Source organism: Lonchura striata, chromosome 2, assembly GCF_050655825.1.
Source record: "Lonchura striata isolate lonStrDom1 chromosome 2, ASM5065582v1, whole genome shotgun sequence".
Taxonomy (NCBI): domain Eukaryota; kingdom Metazoa; phylum Chordata; class Aves; order Passeriformes; family Estrildidae; genus Lonchura; species Lonchura striata.
This window is the reverse complement of record NC_140704.1, coordinates 2,552,490-2,567,800: the sequence shown is the minus strand read 5'-3', so window position 1 is coordinate 2,567,800 and position 15,311 is coordinate 2,552,490. Positions and strand designations below refer to the sequence as shown.

The 15,311-nt window shown below is 46.4% G+C and overlaps 3 protein-coding genes across 14 annotated transcripts in view; 1 reads left to right on the top strand and 2 right to left on the bottom strand.

Annotated features, from left to right (window-relative positions):
* Window positions 1-3,240, bottom strand: part of LOC144245902 (uncharacterized) — a 35,036-nt gene extending 31,796 nt beyond the window's left edge. For 7 of the 11 annotated variants that reach the window (XR_014950258.1, XR_014950262.1, XR_014950261.1 and 4 more), the window contains exons 1-2: window positions 3,009-3,143; window positions 1,364-1,537 (exon numbers count right to left, since the gene is read on the bottom strand). The gene's annotated coding sequence lies outside the window, so the exon portion shown is untranslated. The other 4 variants (XM_085562228.1, XM_085562225.1, XM_085562232.1 and 1 more) reach the window with 4 other exon arrangements.
* On the top strand, window positions 2,298-7,297 carry LOC146768092 (uncharacterized). The gene is made up of 2 exons (XM_085562320.1): window positions 2,298-3,505; window positions 6,493-7,297. The coding sequence occupies exon 1, from the start codon at window positions 2,488-2,490 to the stop codon at window positions 3,421-3,423; it is 936 nt and encodes a 311-aa protein (XP_085418446.1). The 5' UTR covers window positions 2,298-2,487; the 3' UTR covers window positions 3,424-3,505; window positions 6,493-7,297.
* Window positions 6,862-13,560, bottom strand: IBA57 (iron-sulfur cluster assembly factor IBA57). Of its 2 annotated transcripts, none has more exons than XM_021537955.3 (3): window positions 13,243-13,560; window positions 10,839-11,170; window positions 6,862-8,666 (listed from the first exon to the last, which is right to left on the bottom strand). In XM_021537955.3, the coding sequence occupies exons 1-3, from the start codon at window positions 13,491-13,493 to the stop codon at window positions 8,275-8,277; spliced, it is 975 nt and encodes a 324-aa protein (XP_021393630.3). In that variant the 5' UTR covers window positions 13,494-13,560; the 3' UTR covers window positions 6,862-8,274. The 2 variants fall into 2 exon arrangements, with proteins under 2 accessions (XP_021393630.3, XP_085418429.1); XM_085562303.1 differs by having other exon boundaries at window positions 10,850-11,170.
* Between the last annotated feature and the right edge of the window lie 1,751 nt (window positions 13,561-15,311).

The window sequence follows — 15,311 nt, the reverse complement described above, 5'->3', positions numbered from 1 at the left end:
AGAATCAGGTGTCAAGTTTGAAGAACCACATTTCTCTTTAGCACACCCATTTTTATTTTTTTAATTTATATTTAGGCCTATCTGCTTTAGAAAGCCACATGGCAGAAAGTTTTTGGGGATGAGAGGTTCCAACAAGCTCCTCAAAAAGTTACTAATATTGTTTTTAATGACAGATTTTAAAGCTCTACACACTCCAGTTTTCCAAAGCCACAAGTACTCTGAAAGCTTTTGGGACGAGAGGTTCCAACAAGTTCCTCAATTCTCTCCTTGAAACAAGGCAGTGAAGCCTTTGTCAGGTACCTCTTCCTGACCAAAAACCCCCACCCAAACACACAGAACATTTCTGCAATATTTATATTGAAGCTTCTCATTCATAACCTCTCCACTGACTGAAATTCTTGCTTTATTTCAAAAAAAATATATAATTTGCCAGCAGATAGTTTAGAAACAAAGCCCTGCTCAGCCATTCATTTAAACTATTTCAAAAAGTTACTAATATCGTTTTTAACGATAGATTTTATAGCTCTACGCATTCATAATTGTTGTCCAAAGCCCCAAGTACTGTAAACACTCCAGCCCCACTATTTCTCAGTATTTTATGTGCAAAAATGACTGAAACCCTTACTCTGAAGTTTCATGTTTTATTTTTTATGCAGGCTCCATGAAAATATAAGAGATTAATTCACCTTCACTTACAATTCCTATCACGTGTCACACTCCATTATCTCCTGGCAGTCGCAGGAAACACAAGGGAATATTAAACAAACAGTTAACAAGATTTTACTGGACTTCCACTCACTTTAAAGTCAATTAATCCAAAGGCACTAAAAGTGCCTGGTTTGTAGATAATGCCCTGTGCTGTAAAACAGGATTGTTAGCACTAGTAAAAACCTTTTTGTTCAGGAATATAAAATTTCATCTGGAGTTGCAAAATATTTCTCTCAATTCATTCTGACCTATCCAATAAAGAATAAACTCCCCTAAATCAAACTCTTTCCAAATTAATCTTAAAACACACAAAAATACTGAAAACATCCATGGCTGAATGAGGACTTATTCAGCTCTTATTGAAGTTACAAACAGGTGTAACATGTGGACAGACAAATAGAACTTTTTTAATCAGCTGCACAAGGATCAGGACACAATAATATTATATAAAAGTTTGTGTCTTAATTTCATCAGACTATTCAAATTTGATATAAATCCACTTTTCTCATTTGATTTCCTCTGCACTTTGTGAAATTAAAATAATAATTAGGTGTCCTCAGGACTACAGATTGGAACAAAGCACATTCAACATGTCCCTTCAAACACCTAAACTGTTTCTAAAGAGAAATAGATGAGGTTTTAATGTTTTATTTACCTGGTTGTGAAGTTGCTACACTTCTCAGGGGAGAGATGACAGCAAGCATTCCCAAGTTTCCTATTCACTTCGAGAAAGACTTTTAAAGTCTCCTTCTAGGAAACTCTGCTGCTCAGCACCACGAGATACTTGGAGAAATCTGGGTTCTGCCAGGCACGGGTATCAAAGAACCACCTGAAAGCAATGAAAAATCAGTGGAGACTATCAGGAAAGGAACTCACTACACTTTGCTTTAAACTGCAACAACCTCAGCCAACGTTCCAGCACAGAAATCACTGTCCTGGCTGTGGGGCCAGGACCACCAGCATCCCTCGGGACACCCCAAGTTATCCTCGGGGCAGCTCGAGCATCCCCCCAGACACCCCGAGTTTGTAATCCCACTCAGACACCCTGAATTATCCTCTGGACACCCCGAGTTTCTTATCCCACCTGGACACCCTGAATCACCCTCTGGACACCCCAAGTTATCCCCAGGGCAGCTTGAGCATCTCCCTGGACACCCCGAGTTTGTTATCCCCCTGCAGACACCCTGAATCACCCTCTGGACACCCCGAGTTTCTTATCCCACCTGGACACCCTGAATTGTCCTCTGGACACCCCGAGTTTGTAATCCCCCCTGGACACCCCAAACCACCCTCTGGACACCCTGAGTTTGTTATTCCCCCTAGACACCCCAAGTTATCCTCTAGGCAGCCTGAGTTTATTATCCACCCAGACACTCTGAATTATCCTCTGGACACCCCGAGTTTGTTATTCCCCCTGGACACCCCGAGTTATCCTCAGGGCAGCTCAAGCATCTCCCTGGACACCCCGAGTTTGTTATCCCCCTGCAGACACCCCAGTTATCCTTCGGGCAGCCCGAGCATCCTTCCAGGCACTCCAAGCTATCCCTTCCTGAGTTAGTCATCCCCCTGGGCAGCCTGAGCATCCCTCTCGACACCCCAAGTTACTCCTCAGGGCACCCCAAGCTTCTTGTCCCGTCCGGACAACCCCGAGCATCCCTCCCGGAGGCGCAGAAATCCCATCCCGCATCCAGAGCCAACTCGCTCCGAGAGCAGCCCGCGCGGCGGTCGCTTCCCACCTGCCCTTCCCCGGCTGCTCTCCCTGCAGCGGGCAAGGAGCGAATGGAGCAGCCGGACCCAGCAGGGCAGAAGGGAAGGAGCGAATGGAGCAGCTGGACCCAGCAGGGCAGAAGGGAAGGGGAGCTGGAACAGCCGGACCGAGCCCGTCCGGGAGAAGGGAAGGAGAGCTGGAGGAGCCGAGCCGGACCGAGCCGGGCAGAAGGGAAGGAGAGACTGGAGCAGCCGGACCGAGCCGGGCAGAAGCCAGAGGGGAAGGAGCGGCGGGAGCAGCCGGACAGAGGCTCAGAAGGGAAGAAGCGAATGGAGCAGCCGGACCGAGCCCGTGCCGGGAAAAGGGAAGGAGAGGCTGGAGCAGCCGGACCGAGCCGGGCAGAAGGGAAGGAGAGGCTGGATCAGCCGGACCGAGCCCGGGAGAAGGGAATGAGCGGCGGGAGCAGCCGGACCGAGCCGGGCAGAGGGGAAGGAGCGGCTGGAGCTGCCGGACCGAGCCGGGCAGAGGGGAAGGAGCGGCGGGAGCAGCGAACCGAGGCTCGGAAGGGAAGGAGTGAATGGAGCAGCCGGACCGAGGCTCGGAAGGGAAGGAGTGTCCGCAGCAGCCGGGCCGAGGGGAAGGAGTGTCTGCAGCCGCTGGCAGCGCGGTTGCCACACGCGCTCCGTTGCCAGGCTGTGGCCGAGCGTCCCCGCCACCCCCGGAGCCGCGGACAAAGGGAAAAGCCGCGGGGAAGCCTCGGGAAAGCGGCGGGCTCGGGGAGGTCCCCGGAGTCACCTGCGGCCCCCGGCGGTGCCGGGGCGCGGGATGCGGGGTGCGGGATGCGGGATGCGGGATGCGGGATGCGGGAAGGGCCGGAGCCGAGCTCGCAGCCCCGGCGGGCCCGGCCGTGCAGCGCCGATGTCACGGCGGGCCGGGATGCGGGAGGACTCTGGGAATTGCAGTTCCCGTTCCCGGGGCTCGGGAGCTCCCCGCCCGCCGGGGTTTGATGGCTCAGCCCCGCCGCTCCGGCAGGAAACGCTGCCCAGCTGCGACAGCGCCTTCTCCTCCCCAGCAGTTAACTGTGCTCAGGTGATCCAGAGAAATACATCAATATATAGCTGTTAAAAAGCAAAAGCATTTCTATGTATAAGTATATTACAGTATATAATAATAAAGTAACTATATATATTATAAGTAAAAATATTATGATATTATAATAATCATTAATTACATATATTTATATATAGTGTATGTATAAAGTATATATAAATACATAAATATATTAAAATGTATATAGTATTAATAATATAAGTATTAATAATATAAGTATGTATATAATATATATACATTATATATATAAATATATAAAATATATAACACATAAATATTATACATAAATATATACAAATATATATTTATATATTATATATAAAAATATGTTTGTATATAAATAAATATATAAAAATAAACTTATATAAAGTATAGATACACTTTATATATAATAAAGTATATAAATATATAGAGAGAAGTATGTATATGCATGTGTGAAAGTATATCTATAAAAGTATATAAATATGAATATATAGAGAGAAGTATTTTATATGTATGTGTAAAAGTATATATAAAAATATATAACTATAAATATAGAGAAGTATATATGTGTATGTGTGTGAAAGTATATCTATAAAAGTATATAAATATGAATATATAGAGAGAAGTATTTTATATGTATGTGTAAAAGTATAAAAATATATAAATATAAATATATAGAGAGAAATATATATGTCTATGTGTGTGAAAGTATATCTATAAAGGTATCTAAGTATATATCAAAATATGTGTGTATACATGTATATATATTTATATATATATATATATATATATTTATATATATATATGTATAAGTACATATCTATTAACATCTATATCAATAAAAGTATATGTAAATATAGATGTAAATATATATGTGTATGTGAAAGTACATGTATAAATGTATCTAAGTATAAATATATATAAGTATGTATGTATAAAGTATATATATGTGCAAAAGTGCATCTATATAAAATTATATAATTATAAACGTGTATTATCAAAGTGTGTGTATATATGTATCTATATTTAAACTATATCTGTATGTATATTAAAAAGTATATATATAAATATATGTATATATGTGTGTATGTGAAAGCACATATATAAAAGTATATAAGTATAAATATATATAAAAGTACATGTATATATATTTATGTAAATTTAAAGTATATATATGTGTAAAAGTACACAAAGTAGATATATAAAATTACTATAAAAAGTGTTTATATGAAGTTATATAACTACAAATGTATATATAAAAGTATGTGTATGTATGTGTGTAAAAATACATATCTATAAAATATAAAACTATAAAAGTATATATTAAAGTATGTGTGTATATATATTCAAAATATATATGTGTAAAAGTACATATATAAAAGGTTATATAATTATAAAAGTATATATATATATGTATATATATTTAAACTATATATGTGTGAGTGTATATATATAAAAAATAATAATTATAAAAGTAGATATAAAATACATATGTAAGTTTATATATTCATTTATATATACTATATGTTACTATATATATTATACTACTATATTATTTATATATACTATATTTATATCTTTTTAATATAAGTATATATTCATTGCTATTTATATTAGTATATACTCGTGCATATATACTATATTTATATACTTTCAAATATATTAATATCAATATATACACATATAGTAAAATCATATATCTATATTAGTATATATACAGTGTGTATATATACTATACTTATAGAGTAATAAACTCTATATTTTAATATTTTAAAACCATTTAAGCTGTGATCAGGAAGCACAACCGAGTAAGGAAATTTTAATTGCTTTAATGCATATAAATACACAATTACTTGGTTTGTCACAGTAAAAGGCTTGTACACCTCTTGAGTCTCTGGGGGTTTGGCATCTCAAATAATTCACTGGAATTAATGTGGTTTTGGTGCTCGTGGCACTTCTGTTGCACTGAAAGTAGCACTGAAAAATAAACTTCATTTTTAATTCTTTAAGTAAAGGCTTCCTTCCATGCTAAGCTGATTTGCCTTTTTCTCTTTTTCAAATTTCTCGGTGAGAAATGCATTTTATCACTTTCTAAACTTTTTTTTTTCCATAATAAAGTTGTGGTTTTCCCACAATTCTTTGCCTCTGATTATAAATCCTGATCATCCCCCCGCATCACTCTATTTTTAGCCCTACCAAAAGAAAAAAAAATGTAATTTCAACAAATAAATGTGTCCAGAGAGAATGGAAATGGCAAACGGATCCATCTTCATCTTTCTGAAGAAAATGACACAAAACCAGTTAAAATGCAATTTAGTCGGGTTGCTGGGAAGTGGAGTCCATCATCAGTCAGGAATTACTAATCTTGAGACTGGAAAAAAGAGAAAGAAAGACAAGAACCGTTCCTAGAAATTTTTTAACATTAATTTAAAGGCAGAAAAAAAAGAGGAAAACTTCTTTTTCCTGAAAGCAATCTATTCCCCTCTGCAATCTCTGCCAGTGACTCCTCTTACCCCACTGGGATTTCAGATTATTCCAAGTGTTCATTCCACACTTTTCCCTCCAAAAGCATCACTGAGGCAGAGGAAGGGGAACCTGAGGGAAACACAAAAGGGGGAGCAGGAAGGGCCCCACATTTTCCAGCTGTTTGGGTTGAGGCTGGGATCTGACCAGGCACCTTTGGGCACCGTGTTGGTGCTCCTCAAAATTCCCTCCTGGATTTGGAGGTGCTGTTAATGGTTGGAGTTGATGATCCAAGAGGTCTTTTCCAGCCTTAATAATTCCACGGCTTTCAGAGAGCCAAAATCAAGAGTTGCTTTTTTGCAACTCTTGATTTTGCATTTTGCACCCTCCAGCCCCAAATTCACCTGGCTCAAATCATTAATGGTGGAGAAGGCTGTGAGGGAGAATAAAAAAAATTAGGGATAACATGGATTGGGGCTGCTTCCCTCCATTTCTACCTAATTTTTTTTTTTATTTTCCAGAATCCATCAAACAACTCTTCACCCCAGCTCCTTGTGTCTAACCCTGTGTCACCTGCAGCTGCTGGCAGCAACAAAAGCCTTTCAAACACTGTAGAAGACAAAAGAAATGCGTGTCCAAGGCAGAAAAGATGCAGGGCTTCCCCAAACAGGAGTTTATTCAGTGTTTGTTCAGGCCCCAGGACAATAAAACCATTCTGAGCAGCCTCTGCACAATGGGTGGCAGAGGAAAAGCTGCTTCAGGCCGAGCTGGGCAGCACAGCCTCTGAAGTCTCCAATTTAATTTATTTTCCCAGCAGAAAGCCTCTGATACCAATCCCACACCTGACCAACAGTATAAGGCGTGGTTCTTGTCAGCAAGCAACCCGAAAATGCATTTATTTTTCTTTATTCTTCACACCAAGCAAAAAAAAAGGCATCTTCTCATTCAGGTAAGTCACATTTAAATCAGAGGTAATAATTAATGAGGTATTCCACAGAATCATTTTACAGCAACCATAGAGTTTTAATCAATATAAGCTTTTTTTTTTTTTACAGACAAATTCCTTTTCACTGTAACACTGAAATGGAGGCAGAATGTGATTTTGGACGGATTTTGTTACAAATATTCATGCAAAGGTGCTTTTTTTTTTTTGTTTTGGACAAAATGGGATCTCACCTGGGCAGCTCTCTCATTGTAAAATGGATTGATTACAATACAAAAATAAAAAAGGTTCCTATAAATCACTGCAGGTTGACAGGGTCAGGAGGCACGGAGCTGGCTGGCTTTGGAATAAGAGAGGAATGTGTTGCAGCAAGAAGAAAAATTGGGGAAGCAGAGGAGTGTTGGCAGCCAGAAAAACAAAAAAAATGAAGCAAAGAAATGCCAAGGCATTGGGCTGCTCTGAAAACGCTGGGGGTGGTGGATGGAGAAAACCCCAGGTTTTCCATGGAGAAAACCTCCATCCAAAACTGCAGGTGGCAGCAGGGACAGGGTGTGAGGAACACAGAAAACGTGGAGGTGCAGAGCCAGGACATGGTGAAAATCCTCCCTCAGCAAGGCCAGGCCAAGCCAGCACGTGTGGCATTGAAAATGTCCTTTTCCTCTCCCAAAAAAATGGTTTGAGGGAAGGGAGTCAGAGGAACTCTGCTCCCTCCACTGGCACCAAAGCAGGAGACAGGACAGGAGGTTTGAGACCTTTCTTTCCCAGTTGGGATGAGTTAAAATCTGACAATCTGAGCTAAAATCAAAGTCTGACATGAAGTACAAGGTGTTCCTCTTCCTGAACACAATTCCAGTGGTGGCAAGAAACGCCAGCCCCATCAGCAAGTTTAAGAAGCTCAATGCAAGGAGCAATTTGCAGCAAAAAACTTCAGCCTGAGAATACATTCCGATAAGAGCAGCATGACCTCCACTCAAAAAAAAAAAAAAAACCAAAAACAAAACAAAACAAAACAAAAAAAAAAAAAAAAAAAAGAACAACAGAATTGTTATACCACAGAATGGTTATTCTGAACTGAAAAAATCAGTGCACGGAACAGGAAAATTCCTGATGCTATCGCTTGGGAGAGCACAGTGTGAGGGAGTGAGTGTCAGCCTGGAGATCCATCCAGCATCCATCCAACAACACAGGGCACCCCCTAAACAGGGTCCAACCCAACAGCTCACAGCACCCCTAAGAAAGTGGAAAAGCTGCGATTCCCTGGATTTCTCTCTCCACGGCAGATCCAACCCAGCGATCTACCACAGCTTTGGGCTCCCGCTGTTCATCCTGCCACGAACAGCATTCCCAACCTCTCCCTCCTCTACTTGGCAGCAGCCTGGGGCCACCACTGCGGCGTGGCGGCGCGGAGCCTCACCCTGTGCGCTCCCAGGGGGATGCAGAGCGGCTCTCCCAGGTGGGCCAGCCTCAGCAGGGCGATGCCCAGCTCTCCTCCTCCGGCGCGGAAGGTGCCGGCGCGTTTCCCCGCCGCGGTGAGGATCTCGGCGCCCTCGGGAAGGCCGGCGGCGGGGAGCGGCTCCGGGAAGCTGACGGGCAGCAGGCGCTTGCGGATCACGCCCATGTGGTGCGTCCTGGCCGTCAGCTCCTGCCCGATGTAGCAGCCCTTGGTGAAGCTGATGCCGTTCATGAAGGCCAGGTTGGATTCCAGAGGGAGGGCGACGCCAGGGGGGAGATCCTTCACCCCTTCGGGAATTCCTAGGGGGAGAACAAAGCCAACAGGTTGGCGCCTTGGGAAGGTTGGCCTAGAGCAGAGGCTGGACTGAGCTAAAGAATAAAGCAGGGTGTGGCTTTTGGGGGTCACTTACGGCTGTCCCCCATCCCTCCCCGGCCCCCCAGGACCCCTCTGGCTAGCTGTCCCCTCCGGGGACCGGGATTTGCTGTGGTCCCATTGTTGGCACGGTCTGAGCACCGGCATTGCCTCGGACACTGCAAGGATTCGGGATAAAGAGACAAAGAGAGGTCGGTGGTGTTCAGTCCAGAGAGATTGTATTGCCTAAATGGTTGCAGGGACAAAAGACCCTGGGTTACTGCCCAGATGCAGTTTTATACAGCAAAATTAAGATATAAGGTCTAAACAATAGAGACAGTGTCCAGCCCGGGCACATCAGAACCACCCCAGGGGTCAACTCCAGTGGGAACTGCTCAGGGGTGGGGAGAAGGGGGTTACAGAAAAATGCTGAAGCAAAACTTTCCCGAAACAATGGGGCATACAGAAATGTATCTTTTCCTCAGTTTCCCATTCCCAAGGCCTTTCTAAAACCCTTCCTCCACACCACTGCGCCAGCACGGTAGCAACACCTCCCTCTTCTTTACTTAAGATGAACAGTGCCTTGGGAAAAGGTAAAACTGTGGCTCTCAAACTGCAGTGTCGTTCTGCTTGGCCTCCATGGATCCACCTTGGGCAGCACCAGAGCCCAGCCAGGGCTGCACCCAAGATGGACCAAAATGGTCCCAAAATGTTGCTGCAGGCCCCCAGCTGGGTAATAATTAGCATTGACTCTGTGATTGCAGAAGGCTGATCAACTGCTTTATCATATCATCCTATACTATATTATACTACTCTACTATATATTATACTGTATTACGCTGAGTTTCATACTACTACACTATATATTATGCTATATTATGCTGAGTTCCATACTACTACACTATATATTATACTATATTATGCCGAGTTTCATTAAGAAACTCAGCAACCCTTGCAGGCAGCCCGATACAGCTTTGACCAATCGACCCAAACACCATCCAGTGTCCAATTAAGGAATCACAAATCTCCATGGCACACTCCACGTGTGCACAACAGCAGGTTGAAGTGGAGATAAGAATTGTTTCTCATTCTTCCCTCTGATCTTCTCACAGCCTTCCCCAGGAATATTCCTGGGAAAGTCTGTGCCTGCTCTCTGTGGCCAGGGAGCTGCTGCCACAACAAAATGCACGAGCGCTCCCGGGGTCTCTCACTTTTATCAGTTCTGCTCCATTGGCACCTTGGAGTTCATTGTCCCACTCCAGCTCCAGCCCAGGCAGTCCCATCCTGCTTGTTTTTCTCTCTCCAGCCCACGCTGTTTGTGCTCCTGGGCTGAGGTTTGGATCATTTGTCCTTGGTGCCCAGCTGGAGCAGGAATTGTTTTGTCTCCCTGCTCTGTGCACAGAGCTCACCATGCCCTGATATGAAGCCCAGACCCACACACCAAAGCAGCACAGAATCTGAAAATATAAAAGCTGAAACCTGAGGCATCAAGGTAAACGCTGCTCCTCATTAGATCTGTGCTCTGAATTGTTTGGCTCATTCTCAGATTGATTTTCCAACCCAAAGGGATCCCAGTTTCAGCACATGACCATCATCCTTCCCTCCTTCCCATCCTTCCTAATTAATTTAATCTTTTATCACCGTGGAGACACTAAAATCAAAGGCACTGGGGGTCCCAGGACTGAGATCCCTGTCCAGTCTCCTTGGCCTCAGAGTTAACTCAGCAAATCCAGCCACAAAATTTTTAGAAAGCCAAGTCTGGGTGTTTCCTTTTCCTTCTTCAGCAACAACCAAACACCTGGGCTGTGTGTCATCCCAAAACAATCAAAATTACTCAAACCATAGATGCTCCTCTCTAAGAAAATGAATAATCTTGGCTTTCTTTTAGAATTCCTGACCAATCCCCATAATCTGAATAACAGAAAATGATACCCAAACATTGCTACCAGACAGAATTATAACCACCAGCACACTTTAACACTCAAAATAGCAATTAATACATGTATTAATTAACAAATTGAATGCATTAAGACTTGATAATGATAATTAGAACTTATTACTGCCTTAAATCAATATGTGGACTCCCAAAACCCATAGTGCACAACAGGGCTTGGCTTTACCTTGTTTATACCTGTGCCTGTGGTAATCCTGGATGTCTCCAACTTGGCTCCCAGGGATAATCTCTGACAGATTTGCTCCTTTCTTTGCAATCAGTCTCCAGCCCATGACTTCTGTCCTGGGGTCAGGGGTGAGGAGCAGAGCCTGGTCTGCACATTTTGGGAGGGAGCTGGCATCCCCAGGTAGGACAGCCCACAGGGAGAGGTCGGGGCAGGGGGTGATGGTGACTTTCCTGCGGATCTTGTAGAGTTTCAGGTGTTTCTGGATGGAGTCCAGAACGCTGCTGTCACACTCCAGCAGGATGTGAGGCTCCTCTGCTGTGCTCCTGTGGAGCCTAAAAAACCAAACAAACAAAAAAAAAAAATCACAAAAATCACACCCTCAAGGTCAGGAAAACAAACACCCACAGCAGCAGGAGCCAAAGGTGGATTTTTATTTGGATGCTGGTGCAAATCTAGAAATCCACACAGGGATTTTTGGATTTGCACAGAAATCCAGAAATTTCTGTGCAGATTTCTGGATGGCACAGAGGGAGCAGCAGCTGTCAGTCTCAGATTCAGTCACAGAGAGAAACAGAGAGTTTCTAACCAGGCAGAAGCCTGGGAACCTATTGGAAAATAATGTAAATAAGAGGTTTATCTCCGTGTAGTTCACATTGTTTATAGTTAGGTTCTATCACTGTGCATCAAGCACTCTGCACTAATGGTGTGGTTGTTTTCACTCCAGGACCAATGGAGTTTGTCTGCACAAAGCTCTGTATAAAGAGCGATGGATTTTGAATAAAATCCGAGTTTTACTCTCAGCAGCCTTCTGAACAGAGTCTCTTCATTCCCATCCTGCCTCAGCAGTGTCAGCACCCACATCCCCACAGTGAAACACCTGAAGTGCTTCAGCCACCTGCTGTGGCTTCCCTAGCAAAAACCACCCTCACTTCTCCCGGGGGCAGAAACAGCTGGAATTCCATGTGGAATTCTCTATCCTGACCAACAGTGAAGGGCATTTCAGCTGGGGAGAAGCTTTGTTCAGCTGTCCCCAGGAGGGATTTGGGTTGGGAGGGACCTTAAAGCCCATCCAGTGCCACCCCTGCTATGGCAAAGACACCTTCCACCATCCCAGGCTGCTCCAAGCCCTGTCCAGCCTGGCCTTGGGCACTGCCAGGGGCAGCCACAGCTGCTCTGGGAACCTGTGCCAGCACCTCCCAGGGAAAAATTCCTTCCCAGTGCCCCATCCATGCTGCTGGCAGGGGCTCTGAGCTCTCCCTGCAGCCTCCTCCTGTCCAGGTAGACATCCCCAGCTCTGCCAGCCTGGCAGAGCCAACATCCACACGTGGGGACACTGAGGCCACCACACTTCTCTGCTGCTGATTTTGTGAAATCCAAAGCTGTGCTTCGTGGCAGGTAAATAAATAAAGGCAACCTATGCAGCTGTGGTTATGAAATGTGTAGAACACCCCCATGGGACAGCTATAAAGATGAGTTCTAATAAACAACCAAGCATGGAAGAAGGCTTTTGAACCAATCTTTTGTTTGCAAATAACAATTATAAGTCTTAATCTGTTTTGTAATAAGAGTATTTGAATTAGAATGTTGCTTAGTACTAAGGATTTTAAACTGTAGCTTTAGATTTTATAAAGGATTTAAACAGAAAGGGAAGTGACCCTATCTCAAGCTCCTGGAGAAGGAAGGTGGACATGAAGATTGCTGATTAGTGACTTTGAAAGGGGAAGCTGGACATCACTACCATAGATTAATGGTCCTAAGAAAATAAGGAAAATGGGTATCAAGATTGTTGATAAATAATTTTGAAAAGCAAAGCTGGACACCACTACCATAGATTAAAAATCCCAGAAAATAGAGGCTGGACCCAGCACCTGCACACACATCCTGGGATGTACACAATATAGAAATTGGTAAGGAACCAGACATCACCATCATGGATTTACGGTCCTAAAGTATAGAATTGTGTTGTTAAAGGTAGGAATAGAAACTGTCAAAAGCTCACCTAGAAACTAGAAAAAGATTATGAATATGCATTAATATGATCAATAAATACCAGCAAGCCCAACAACCAGCGTGCAGTCAGAGAGGAAAACCCCCACCACTGTACCCAGCGCTGTCTGTGCTCATACGTTATTAATTAATAATTAATAAATACCATATTAATTCATAAATGGAATTGCTGCTTGATACATTGGCTGAGTCAAGCGTCCCATTCCTGACAATCCCCAGATTGCAGCACACACACACACACGGAGGAATCGCTTTTTATTTTATTTTTGCACATATAATTAAGAAATTTAAGCCGGAAATGTCACACGGCGGTGACAGGAGCCACCCCCCCCGGCCACCCGCAATGGTCTGTCCCAGCTCCCTCCATCCCCCCCTCCGGCGGCGCCGTTGGTCTCACCTGTACAGGATGACGTCATACAGGCAGCGGCCCTGCGCATTCAGCGCGTGCGCGTAGAGCGCGCGGGGGGCGTCGCCCTCCGCCAGCAGCCGCGTGACGTCATTGGTGAGCAGCCCCTGCAGGAACGCGCCGGCCTCGGCGCCCCGCACGCCCAGCAGCGCCCGGCCCAGCGGGAAACAGGCGGCGGCCGCACCCCGCCGGCCCCGGCACCACCGCCGCAGCCCGGGCGCCGTTATCGCCCTCACCAACATGGCGGCGCCCTCAAAGTATCCACCCGGCGCCGCCGCCGCCCGCCGCTGCCGCCGCCATCTTGTGTGTGTCCGCCGGGAGGGCGACAAGGCGGGACCGCCCCCTTAGGCAGGCCACGCCTCCTTTGGCTAGACCACGCCCCTCCATTGGCCTGTGTTGCTGTCGTGGCCACGCCCCCTTTGGCTAGACCACGCCTCCCATTGGTCTGTGGTGCTGTCGTGGCCACGCCCCCTTTGGCTAGACCACGCCTCCCATTGGTCTGTGGTGCTGTCGTGGCCACGCCCCCTTTGGCTAGACCACGCCTCCCATTGGCCTGTGGTGCTGTCGTGGCCACGCCCCCTTTGGCTAGACCACGCCTCCCATTGGTCTGTGGTGCTGTCGTGGCCACGCCCCCTTTGGCTAGACCACGCCTCCCATTGGCCTGTGGTGCTGCCCTGGCCACGCCCCCTTTGGCTAGACCACGCCTCCCATTGGTCTGTGGTGCTGCCCTGGCCACGCCCCCGCCCTCGCGGCCACGCCCCCGGTGCTGAGGGGCGCCGGGCGCTCCCCGCGATCCCGGAGCGGGAATTCGGGAACCCCCAAATTCCCAAATGGATTTGGTGTTTGGGGATTTGGGGAGTTTGGGAACCCGGCCATGGAGCGAGCGAGGGGACAGCCCGCAGCGCTCCCACGTCTCCCCGCGGTTTGCTTGTGGGGGCTGCCCAACCCAGCTCGCCCCATTTAATTGGAGAATCCGCCAGGCTGGAAAGGAGCGGGGCCATCGAGTCCGGCCACAGCAATTAGAGCATGGCACTGCAGCACCTCCATTCCTGCCCCTAAAACCCACTGGGGGCTGCAAACAGCGAGGGCACAGAGCCATCCTCCCCCTCCAGGTGCATTTTGGCTGTCGGGGTGGAAAAGAGACTCCAAAGGTTCCTGGTTTTCTACTGTTTTGTTTCCACAGCTGCCCTCCATCCTCTTTTAACAGCCTTGGAGAAGCGGTCAGTGGTACCAGTAAATGGTAACGTTTGGCAGTGGGAATTCCTGCTAAAATAAAGCCATAGAATCATGGATTTGGTTTTAAAGGTCATTAAATCCAACACCCTTCAAGGAGCAGGGGCGTGTTCAATCCATCAGGCTGCTCAGAGCCGGAGCCCAAACTGACCTGGAATATTTTCAGGGATGGAGGATCCCTGTGTTAAAGGGTTAAGCGCTGTTTCCCTCCCCCTGGAATGTTCCCTGGCGCTGGGGGAAGTGGTTCCTGGAGTGCCCGGACAGCCCCGGGTGTGGCTGCGGCTGGAATTCACCCCACAGTCAGCCCGCGATCCCCCTTCTCCAGCACCAGCAGCTCCCCGGGCAGGAGCACTCGCCTGGCCCCGAATCACCCCGCTAAAACCTCCAGCACCAGCCCAAACCCACCGATCCCAAAACCCCGAGGGGTTTTTGGGAGGGAGGCTCATCTCCAAGGAGCTGGAGTTGATGCAGCTGGCCCTGGGCAGGGCTGGGAGTCAATGCAGCTCTCCCCTTGTGCCCCGCAGTGATAACCTTATCACACAAACCCCTCCCGGCAGCGCTGAGACACGGGGGGTGTTCACCCCACTGGAATTGGGGGCTGGCCCTGCAGCTGCAGAAATAAAGATGTGGGCAGAGGTGACTGGAGGTGACCTTGGCACACGGATGTGCTCTGCCCACCCGCTGGCACCAGCTGCGTGTCCAAAACGGATCTGGGGAAACCCACCCGGCTCTGGGGCAGCTGGAGGAGCAGAGAGATGATGCCCAGGGTGGTTCTTTTCTCTCCCTGGAAGTGGGGATGCGCCCAGAGCAGGAGCTGGGTTTGCTTT

Bases quoted from the DNA above. Each gene is read 5' to 3' on its own strand.
- LOC146768092 (XM_085562320.1), top strand. From the start codon at position 2,488: ATGGAGCAGCCGGACCCAGCAGGGCAGAAGGGAAGGAGCGAATGGAGC.
- IBA57 (XM_085562303.1), bottom strand. From the start codon at position 13,493: ATGTTGGTGAGGGCGATAACGGCGCCCGGGCTGCGGCGGTGGTGCCGG. The intron at 11,171-13,242 runs GTGAGACCAACG...TTGGTTTTTTAG, and splicing joins TATGACGTCATCCTGTACAG to GCTCCACAGGAGCACAGCAG. The intron at 8,667-10,849 runs GTATAAACAAGG...TTCTCCCCCTAG, and splicing joins CAGGATTACCACAGGCACAG to GAATTCCCGAAGGGGTGAAG.